The 11,872-nt window shown below is 39.6% G+C and overlaps 1 protein-coding gene across 5 annotated transcripts in view; it reads right to left on the bottom strand.

Annotated features, from left to right (window-relative positions):
* Positions 1 to 963: 963 nt before the first annotated feature.
* Positions 964 to 11,872, bottom strand: part of Abhd18 (abhydrolase domain containing 18) — a 40,663-nt gene continuing 29,754 nt past the window's right edge. For all 5 annotated transcript variants that reach the window (XM_026782856.1, XM_026782860.1, XM_026782865.1 and 2 more), the window contains 5 exons: positions 10,907 to 10,996; positions 10,215 to 10,316; positions 6,300 to 6,678; positions 4,789 to 4,951; positions 964 to 4,101 (listed from right to left, as the gene is read on the bottom strand). In XM_026782856.1, the coding sequence (XP_026638657.1) occupies positions 4,050 to 4,101; positions 4,789 to 4,951; positions 6,300 to 6,678; positions 10,215 to 10,316; positions 10,907 to 10,996 (786 nt within the window). In that variant the 3' untranslated portion in view covers positions 964 to 4,049. The remainder of the gene's footprint in view (positions 4,102 to 4,788; positions 4,952 to 6,299; positions 6,679 to 10,214; positions 10,317 to 10,906; positions 10,997 to 11,872) is intronic.

The raw sequence follows: 11,872 nt of genomic DNA, 5'->3' as shown, positions 1-11,872 counted from the left end.
GCCCGGCCTTTGTTTTGTTTTTTGAGACTGGGTTTCTCTGTGTAGCCCTGGCTGTCATGTAACTTGTTTTGTAGACCAGGCTGGCCTCCAACTCAGAAATTCATCTGCTTCATCCTCCTGAATGATGGGATTAAAGGCATACACTACCACCGTCTGGCACAAAATTTTTATTAAACTTATTTGTGTGTGTATGTGTGCACATGCTTGCAGGTACAGGTACAAACCAACCCTACACGTGTAAACAGGTGTGAAGTCAGCCCACCTGGCTTTGCCCTTTCTTTCCTCCTGCCCTTAACCTCTCCAGTGTTGGGATTACAGATATGAGCAACCACATCTGATTTCCAAACCATTCGATGGCAGCCTTTGTCCAGGACCTCATTACTCCCAGCTCAAGGGGATCCTATAATTAAATGACACCTTACTGCCGCCTGTCTCTCCCTCCCGATGCCGGGGATAAAGGGGTGCGCCGCCACCACCTGCCATATGTTTACTTTTCTTTTCTTTTCTTTTTCTTTTTGTTTTTTGGGACAGGGTTTCTCTGTAGCTTTGGAGCCTCTCCTGGAACTAGCTCTTGTAGACCAGGTTGGCCTCAAACTTACAAAGATCCGCCTGCCTCTGCCTCCCGAGTGCCTGGGATTAAAGGTGTGAGCCACCACAGCCCGGCCCTTTTTTTTTTTTATGTTTACTATTTTCAACATAATCACATCTAAGTTAAACAACGCCGAGACAAACAAGGTATGCCAGAGTGCTTGTTCTCCTGGGATGGAATGGAGTAAAACCTGGCTCTGAGGAGACATTAGCACACTGATACTGTGTCAGAGCTTCCTTGACTCATTCCCGCCTTACCACATGGATATGAGAGCTAAAGGCAAACCCAATTAGCTCAGGTTTGGACACACGAATCAAACGATAAATGCTTCTGGTAGTTGGAATGATAATTCTTTAAAAAGAAAACAAAGCAAATAACTTCTAAAATAGATTTTTATTATGAAATATAAATTTGGAAATATCTTAAAAATTCAGTTATAATGTTAATAGACATTAGAGAAAGCACCACGTTAAAATACATTGATAAAATCTAATGACAACATTGGCAAATCATGAAGTCTAAGTATAGAACTACACCAGGGGTCTTTAGAGCTGAGTGGAAAATCTAGAGTAGTAGTTACTTACACATAAGAAGTCTGCTAGCAGAATTGGGAATCCACACCTATTATGTACACCAGATAAAACTGGGTCAAACTGGCCTGTGAAAACTAGTTCCCTGCAACTCTGGTCTGATTGAATCTATAGTATTTATAGACCTAATCCACAAAGTGTCAGGAAAATGGCAGGCAGGACTTCTTTGAAAATACATTAATTTCTCAAAGAATATATATATATATAACGTGTGTGTATGAATGTTTGTATCTAAGGTATTATTATGCTGAGTGGGCTTAAAGAAATGTGAAAAAAGGTATTTTTTCTCTCTGAATTAATCAGCTTAGGCAGTTTTGTGAATGAAGGATGAAAATGAATTTATTTATTTGAGACAGATAGTCCTGAGTGGTCTGGGAACACACTATGTAGACCGTATTGGCCTGGAACTTGTGACTGATCCTTTACCTCCCAAGTGCTGGAATTACAGGCATGTCCTGCCAGTGACACACAGTTCTTCCTTTTTTTTTCCTCTGTTGAGATAAGGTTTCTCTGTGCATCTCTGACTGTTCTGAACTGCTTGGCAGACCAGGCTTGCCTTGAATTCTGCCTCCCAGAGCTGGGATTAAGGGTATGTCCCACCATGCCTTACTCTGCACCCAGTTCTTAAAAAATAAAAATTCTAAAATAGTCTAAGAATTAATTAAAATATCAAATTTTCATTATTTTACTAGTAGAAAAACTACATACCACAGAATGTTTTTAATAAATGCATATGTGAAGAAAAATGTTGTTTTTGGCTGAAACTATGTTCAGAATCCAAAGAAATTCTCTCACTATATGCATGATAGAATGGTGTAATAAATTTAATCTCTTGTTTTATTTTTTTTTTTTTAAAAGACAGACAGGTTTTCTCTGTGTAGTCCTGGTGGAATTCACTCAGTAGACCAGGCTGGCCTCCAGCTGAGAGATTGGCCTGCCTCAGCCTCCAGAGCACTGGGATTAAAGGTGTACATAGGTTTTATTTAAAGGATCATTTTGTTCTGGAAGTCAAAAGTAAAAGTTCTAGTCTGAATATAGGAAATTGCTGTAGCTCTAACAGCTACTGTGATGTATGTGAAAGTCCAAGTGTCCAAGAAGCAACTACTTCTCCAACACTGACTCCACAGTAAAAATGGTTTTTTTTTTTTTAAATATTTATTTATTTAGTATACAATATATCCCTTCAGGCCAGAAGAGGGCACCTGACCTCATTACAGATGGTTGTGAGCCACCATGTGGTTGCTGGGAATTGAACTCAGGACCTTTGGAATAGCAGACAATGCTCTTAACTCCTGAGCCATCTCTCCAGCCCCCCACAGTAAAAATGTTTAAACAGCTGTCGGGAACTTTAGGAACAGACATTAGAATGATGCAGCATCTTTAAAAAGCTGCCAAAGGCATGTTAATATCCACCTATCCACAGGCTCCAAGGCTACACAGAAACCCTGGCTTGAAAAAAAGAAAAAAAATCCACATATCTCCATTAAACTTAAATTTAAGAGCAATACAGATTTCAAACAAACACATTTTAATATTACCTTTTAAACGTTCTTGCTCAGAGAGGTTTATTATCAGCACCATATATCTATCCATATAATTCCCATTTAAAAGTCAGCAGTGTATAAAGCCTCAAGTTTTTCTGTACAATGGTTCAATTTCATATGTAGCTATTAAATTCTGAAATCAAAAAGTCAAAGCTGTTAACTCAGTCTTTAAGCAACAGAACAACCAGGTGTGTAAGAAATGCCTGAAAGAATCTAGTATCTAGTGAAAAGTTCATCTAGCATATCCATTTTTCAAGACAAAGCTCTCTTAAATATAGAGAGCATGTTTGACCCCCCTACCCCAGACACATACAGGTTTTCTTTCTGTTTGGCAGACTGGGGACTGGCCTCAGAGTCTTCACAGGCTGGGCAAGTACAGCCCCAGCCCTGGCACTTTTCTGACCTAACGTTTGATAACACTTTAAAGTCTGCTCTAGTCTAACTAATCTTATTTGCATGTTTCAGCATTCAGGTTGTTAGTAAAACATTACAAAGCAGTAAGGTCTTGTTTTATACTGTCGTGTTACTGTTTGGTTTTTTTTTTTTTGAGACAGTCTTGTAGTTTTGGCAGGCCTGCCACTTGCCGCAGGGACCAGACTGGCCTTGAACTCAATAGAGCTCTGCAGGCCTCTCTCCCACCTGCTGGGATTGAAGGCCTGAGCTACCAAGCCAGACACATTTTTTTGAGACAGGGTCTCGCGTAGCTCAGGCTGGCCTCAATTGTGCTCTGTAAAGAACAATGATGGGACTCTTGACCCTCTTGCCTTCACTTCTCAAGTGCTGGGATTGCAGTTTGTACACAGAGGCACAGCTCAGCAGTCAGGATAGTTTTCATAATTCAAAGGTAACACTGATTTGCACATCTTAGGTATTTCTATGGCAGTAAATTACCTAAAGTTGAAAGCTAGATTATAAACCCACTACATAGACAAAAAGGAGGAACACAGGTTTTAAAATCAAGTTAATAGCAAAAAATGCCATATAACAGTATACAGTACATACGTTATATAATCTTAGTTTCAACAATTCTATTAAAAACCAATAGGGTTCCTATTTATTCAGAATCAATAAATTATTCATAATTAAAATGTTTTTATAAATATTAACAACAGATGTCATATTGGATATATGAGATTTTCAAGAGTAACAAACACTTCAGGATTGTATGATTCAAGTATTGCTTTTACATTAATAAAATCTACAGTTGGTAACTGACCCATAACACTGGCACACAGACTATATGGCAGCAATCAGGTAAGTAGCGCTGCCTGCTTGTTTTTCACATCATCGTAGGGTGAACGCTTTTAGTAGGATCCATTGATCCGATTAGTTAGCATATTTATGAAGGAAACGTTCAAAGGCATCATAGATGGCTTGTCTAAAATAAAGTGAAAAGAAATAATCAGTCATTGACTAATATGGAGGACAGATAACTATTGTATTTCTAAAATGATCTCTGGTTAAAACTATCTGATAAAATAGACTTCTGGTATCTTTACAGGACAAAATAAGAGAACAGTACAGGAGAAATCCTTCTAAATAAGATTTAAAATATTTGTCTTTTTTGTTTTGGTTTTTGTTTTTTAGAGACAGGGTTTCTCTGTAGCTTTGGAGCCTGTCCTGGAACTAACTCTTGTAGAACAGGTCTGCCTTGAATTTACAGAGATCCGCCTGCCTCTGCCTCCCGAGTGCTAAGATTTAAGGCGTGCGCCACCACTGCCTGGCTAAAATATTTTTTTTATATGTTCTAGTCTTCCTCTGCCTCGCTAAAATAATTTTCTTTTTTTTTTTTTTGGTTTTTCGAGACAGGGTTTCTCTGTGGCTTTGGAGCCTGTCCTGGCACTAGCTCTGTAGACCAGGCTGGTCTTGAACTCACAGAGATCTGCGTGCCTCTGCCTCCCAAGTGCTGGGATTAAAGGCGTGCGCCACCATCGCCCGGCTAAAATAATTTTCTTAAATGTTCTAGTCTTCCTATTTCCTTGTTGGCCTCCACATATTTTTTAAGCAAAAAAATATTCCCCTGAACAATCAACAAATAAATACCAATTTAGACGAATCATCTTACCTGAAGAGTCCTTGTTTAAAGAGATAAGCACTGATGTGACCCCCTTCTAGGTACCGGATTTCACAACCAGGCCAAATTTCTTGCAGGCTTCGAACTCCTGTCCGTGGAATATAGGCATCCTCTTTGGCTTGTACCACTATAATGAGGCTTGGGTCAACTGGAACTAAGTATAGAATTTTCATGCATTAAAAAGTGCTTTGAATTTTGCATAAATACATAAAATATATTACCAAACAAAATGCACCATATATGAGTCTTTAATCCTAGCTACTTGGAAGGCTGAGGCAGAGAATTGCAAGTTCGAGACCAGTATGAACAACACAGATCATGTCTTAGACCCTAGGGATGTGGTTTTGTTAGTGTAGTACTTGCTGTACAAGTTTAGATCCCCAGAACCACGTTAAAAGCTGGATACAGGGCTTCACTTATAACCTCTGGGGACGTAGGCACTGGCAAAGCCAGTCTAGTGGAATTTAGTAAACTCTACGCTTAGTGAGAAAGCTTGTCTCAAAAAATGAGGGTGGAGAGTGACTGAGGACGACACCTGTGTTGACTTCTGGCTTCCACATGTATGTGGACATACAGATGAACATGCATACTCAAAAGAGAAAAACACTATGCCACGGTACCACAATATTCATTTCATAAAAATGAAGCGCTTCTTTTTTTGGTTTTGTTTTGTTTTGAAGACAGAGTTTCTCTATGTAGCTTTGGAGCTTGTCCGGGAACTCACTCTGCAGAGCAGGTTGGGCTTGAACTCACAGAGATCTGCCTGCCTCTGCCTCCTGAGTACTGGGATTAAAGACATGCACCACCACTGCCCAGCTGTTCTTTGTTTTGTTTTTTTAAGATAGAATTCTCATGTAGTCCCGGCTGGACTGTGAACTTCTGGTCTTCTTGCCTCTACCTCTGAGTTCTAATGCTAAGATTACATATAACATAGCACTGTAACCATTTGAGTTTATGCAGTGTGTGGGGGATTGAGCCCAGACATTGTGCATGGTATATCCCCAGACCTAAAAGGAATATTCTAAAGATATAAACAGAAAAATAAAAACAAACAAACATGCTGGGCAGTGGTAGCAAACACCTTTAATCCCAGCACTCAGGAGGCAGAGGCAGGTGGATCTTCATGAATCCGAGGCCAGCCTGGTCTACAGAGTTCCATGATAGACTCCAAAGCTATGAAAGAACCCTGTTTTGAAAAAAAAAAAAAAAACAAATAAACAAACACATACAAGGGAGCTGGAATGATGGCTTGAGTTGTTAACAGCACTGACTGCTATTCCAAAGAACTGTGTTTGATCCTCAGTTCCCACACGGTGGCTCACAATCATCTGTAACTCTACTAATTCCTGGGGATCTGACACCCTCTTTTGGCCTCCATGGGCACCAGGAATGTACGTGGTGTACAGACACGCATGCAGGCAAAACATCCATCCACACGTGAAGTGTATCTAAGAAATATTTACAGAGCACAGCTGTTCCCAGTTTCCTGTGAAAATAGGTACCTGAGAAGTTTGCTACATGAGTACATTCATCCATGACTCCTTTCATGAAGATCAGAGATTCTTTCTGAAGATTGCTTCTTTTCTGTTCTTTGCTGAGCAGGTGAGGTGACTGAAGGTTGTAATTTGCATAACGACTTTTGTTAGTTGAGAGTGTTTGATTCAGGCATTCCATCTTAGCGGTATCTTGCAACAAGTGTCCTTTTGAAGTAGTACTGACAGATGTTTTACCAGAATTATGGCACTCAACATGCTTTGGGGACACAACTTGGTCTGTTGTATCTAAGTTTAATGTTCTGGAAACCAGATTTAGGTTGGTCAGCTTGTCTGCACTGCTAGGGAAGTGTTTCATGAAGTCATGTCCCATTTTGAAAGAATCTGCCTGAATATATGTTAAAAAAGAAAACATTTTATATTAGAACTTTGTGAAACATTTAAAAACAGAAAAGGAAAAAAAGGAAAAAAGAATTAGTAGGTAAAATATATAGCAGGGCATACATCAATGGAATAGTCTCAGAAATTAACAACAAGCTAGAGGTAGTAGCACACACCTATAATTACAGCATTTAAGAGGCCGAGGCAGGAGAACAGGGTGTTCTAGCTAGCCTGAGCTACCCAGTGAGACCTTGTCACAGATCTCCCCACCTCCACACACAGAGTAACGGGAGTATTTATTTTTCTTCCTTTTTCTGGCATAGAGTCCCACTACATAGGCTCCCTCCCATTTTTGAACTTCCTGCCTTGGCTTCCCAAGTGCTGAGATTATAGGCACAGGCCACCATCCCTAGCTCTAAAGCCCCTTTCAAGGCACATGGATGAACACTGAAGACATTATGGCGTGTGAATAAACCAGGTACAAAGGGCAAAATGTGTATTCTGCTATATAAGATTTACATAGTCATATTTGGAGACAAATAAGTTGTGGTTGCTAGAGGCAGCAGGAAGGTGGAAGTGGTAACTGTTGTCTAATGGGTAGAGTTTTAATTTGGGAAGATGAAAAGTTCTTTTTGTTTTTTCGAGATGTTTCCTTTGTGTAACAGCTCTGGCTGTCCTGAAACTCATTTTGTAGAACAGACTGGTCTTGAACTCACCGAAATCAACCTGTCTCTGCCACCCGAGTGCTGGGTTTAAAGGAATGCACCACACCACCTGGTGCAAGATGAAACGTTTTGAGATGGATGGTGGTGATAGCTGCGCAACAGTGTGGGCTGTTCACTGTCAAAATGCTTAAAGTGGCAGTTTTAAAAATGGTAAATTTCATGTTGGTAGATTTACCATCATCATTACAGGGCCAATGGAAAAACAGATACCAAAATTTGAAGAGGATAAAGATAAATAGCACATTTATTTATTTATTCATTTATTTATTCATTCATTCATTCATTTATTTATTTATTTATTTATTTATTTATTTATTTATTTATTTATTTATTGGTTTTTCGAGACAGGGTTTCTCTGTGGCTTTGGAGCCTGTCCTGGAACTAGCTCTGTAGACCAGGCTGGTCTCGAACTCACAGAGATCTGCCTGCCTCTGCCTCCCAAGTGCTGGGATTAAAGGCGTGCGCCACCATCGCCCGGCTCAGCACATTTATTTTTGAATGTTGCCTGATAAAAAAATCAAAGTTGTCAGGATCACAACTTTAACACCCCCCCCCCACACACACACACTCAGGAGACGGAGGCAGGTGGATCTATGAACTTCAAGCCAGCTGTGTCTACAGAGTTCCAGGACAGCAGCCAGGCTACGAAGAGAAACCCTGTCTCAAAACAAATCAAACTTACCTGCATCAGATTTTACTGCCCAAAATTTCAAAACAGCTATAATCTGCTTTAACTCCAGACTTTCTAAAAGTTTTATGGGCATACCTGAACTAAAATATACATTTAAGCACAAAAAACAGCTACTTGAAATCCCCCTTTTTGGAATAGATTAACAATTAAGAAATATAAACGAAAAAATGCCGGGCAGTGGTGGCGCATGCCTTTAATCCCAGCACTCAGGAGGCAGAGGCAGGTCTGGTCTACAAGAGCTAGTTCCGGAACAGGCACCAAAGCTACAGAGAAACTTTGTCTCACCAAACAAAAAACAAACAACAACAACAACAAAATGCTGCCTATAAAAGCTGTAAAAATTTTGACTTATGGGCTGGAGAGATGGCTCAGAGGTTAAGAGAACTGACCACTGTTCCGGAGGTCCTGAGTTCAATTCCCAGCAACCACATGATGGCTCACACCCATCTATAATGAGATCTGGTGCCCAAAACGCTATGTACATAATAAATAAATTAAAAAAAATTTTTTTGACTTATAAATATAACATAAATCAAAATAACTTTATTATATTTATATATTAAGAGAAAAATAAAAAGAACAGATGACATTCTTGCAAAATCAACTTGCAACTTATATGAGAAGAAGCCAATCAAATCATTTTTTATTTTTGGAGACAAGGCCTACCTTGCTGGCCTAAAGTTTACTATGTAGACCAGGCTAAGTTTCAAATAGAAGATCTGGCTGGCCTCCAACTCAGAGATACAACATACTCATTATGTAGGCCTGCCTCTGCCTCCCAAGTGCAGGAATTAAAGATGTGTGCTAGCATACCTGGCTCACACACACAAAAAAAATTAAAAAAGAAATTCAAGATGAGCAAAGGATATATATATATATATAAAAATGTATATATGTATCATATATGTATATATCACATATACACATGGTCTTAGCTTATAGACACATGCTCAATGTCAAGAATAATGAGATAAAAATAAAAGTATCCCACTTTTACTATCAGTTGAGTCTAACATATACCCAAACCTCAGCACAACTAAAGTCACGTTGGAGGCACCATTTTGACCTTTCAACCCAGCATGTAGGCTCTAACACCTGCCAAAATGAGAATAAAGACCTAATAATCTATCAAAGACTAGACCACAGTTCCAGGATCCAGGAAAGTCCTAAATATACTAACCTTGCTTTTTGGTTTCTGTAGTTCTGCTTCTTGTTAACTGAAGTGAATAACCAGGATGTATTTTTTGTGCATAAAAGATAAAGAACTTGCTGGGCACTGGTGGTGCAAGCCTTTAATCCCAACACTTGGGAGGCAGAGGCAGGCGGATCTCTGTGAGTTGGAGGCCAGCCTGGTCTACAAGAGCTAGTTCCAGGACAGGCCCCAAAGCTGGAGAGAAACCCTGTCTCAAAAAAACCAAAGGATAAAAAAAGTAAGAAAAAAGAAGAGAAACTCAGTATGTAGACCAGGCTGCCTGTGAACTCCCAGAGTTCCACCCAATTCTGCCTCTTCATACTGGGACTAAAGGTGTGCACCTCTATGCTTATAATTAAAAACATTTTTGAAATTAGGCATAGTCGTAAATGCTTGCAATCAGGCATTAAGAAGGCAGAGGCCAGCCTGGACTTACATAGAGAGACCCTGTCTTTGCAAACAAACTAATAACAAAATCAGGGGAAAAAATGTTTTCTTGTTATATAGTCCAGGCTGGCCTCACACTTGTTGTACTTTTGCTGCCTAAAATGAAGAATCGCCTTCACAATCTCTCTGCCTTAGCCTCCAAATGTTTAGATTACAGGCATGTATCACCATACTTAGACAAAGAAGAGTAATTCCTAAGTTTAAAAGTATGTATTTCTTTAAAAAATTGCCATTTTCTTTATATAACTAAATATGTAATCAATCTTTACTCCAATGTTACATGAACATTAAAATACTCCAGCTGGGTGTGTTGGCCCATGTCTTTAATCCCAGTATTTGGGAAGGTGAAGGCAGGTGGATCTTTGAGTTGGAGGCCAATCTGGTCTAAAAGTGACTTCTAGGATAGTCAGGGCTATTACACAGAGAAACCCTTATTTCCAAAAACCCAAAACCAACCAACCGAACAAACAAACAAACAGAAAACTTACCCCACAGTACTCTAGCATATGAATAATTTCTTCTTCATAAACTGTCTGTGTGTAATACTGCTTTTCCAGCTCCCGCCAATTAATAGATTTACTCAATACACCCTAAAATAAAGTAAAATCAAATCATGACATAGTCTGCATAATACCTTTATGTTTATTAATTACTGTATAAGAGAGAGTTAATAATCTATTCTTTGAAAGGCCTGCCAATATATTTAAGTGGAGTCTGGGAATTTGATCAATAAGCAGCTTTTACACTGATATGCAACTTTCTCTAAATGATAGAGTGGGTCACTGTAGTCACACGGTTTGTACAAGTCTGAAATTCCTTCTCAACTGCTGGGACACTCAAGGCGGGGGGTATCTATCCAGAGACCCTTAAGTCCGAGAGGCTCAAAGATGAGCAGCATTTTGCCACCTGGTACAAGTGATTGCTGGAGGAATTAAGCATAAGCCATGAGATTCGGCTGAGCAAGGACCCTTGGAAGCCTACGCTAAGTTTAGCTCATGTGCCTTTTGTTGATTTTCTGTCAAATCTTTTTGCTAAAGTTAAGCATTCTCTCTCTATATATATAGGTGTGTGTGTTCTGTTATTCCTTCTAGCAGTCACTACACCTAGGGGTGATTCTGGGGACCACCACAATAACTATATTTAAGTACACGTTATCAAGTTTCAAGGACAATTCAATTACCGTAGTGAAGACCCCAGATGCGGTGGACCAAGACAGGCATGGAATCAATGGCATGGGCTTGGGCCAGTTGGAAACTGCTAAGGAGGCCATCTGTAACATGACAAAAGTAATTTAGAGAGTTTCTATTCATTAATGTGAAAAATACTAAATACTAAAAAGTACTTTGTTAGGAGTAGGTGAGAGAAGACAGGAACACAAGGGCTGTAACATTTATAGAATGCCCTCAAATTATAAATTCAACAACATACAAATTCCTTTTAGTAAGCAAGAAACTATAAAGGCTTTGTTACGAATGTTTTGAGCTCATCTTGCTGTGCATACAGGCTGCTTCTGCTGCACACTGGAGCTCTTTTCCCTCAGCCTCTCCAGTGCTGGGCTCATAAGCATGCTCCTGCTACACCTGGCTCTGAGTAACATTGTGAATTTAAGTTTTTATAATTCAAGTGATCATCTATAGCAAACTTTAAATTCATTTATAAATATATAAAATACACATGCACACACGTAATGACAAATACATGTTATGTGACCAGACACATTTCAGGTACTACCTACATGCTTCATGGAGGAAAGAGAGAGCACAGCAAGCAATTATGGTACAGTGTGGAAATGGACTGAGGGATGAAGCACAGCTGGCAGGTGAAGCTGAAACTCCAAAAAGGGCTTCTGGTGGGAAGGAAGCTGTAAAGCTGTTGTTTGGCTAGGAGATGGCACAAGGGGGCACTAGAGAGACCCGGCTATAGTCCTGTGAAGCAAGCTGGCACATTTTGAGCAGGAGAAAGCAAAAATCTGACTTAGAGCATTCAAGTTATACCAGAGAGGAAAAACTTCAAAGAATGAGTCTGGGACTCAGACAGTATTTCACTTAGCCCTTATCAGAGGTTCTTCTTGCAGTAGATGAGAACTAACAGGGACCCACAACTGCACAGTATACAGGTAGGAGACATTGGGCCAGGCGGTGGTGAC

Source organism: Microtus ochrogaster, chromosome 1 (assembly GCF_000317375.1).
Source record: "Microtus ochrogaster isolate Prairie Vole_2 chromosome 1, MicOch1.0, whole genome shotgun sequence".
In the NCBI taxonomy this organism is placed as follows: domain Eukaryota; kingdom Metazoa; phylum Chordata; class Mammalia; order Rodentia; family Cricetidae; genus Microtus; species Microtus ochrogaster.
Note: the sequence above shows the minus strand (reverse complement) of the source record. Positions and strands in the feature narration are given on the sequence as shown.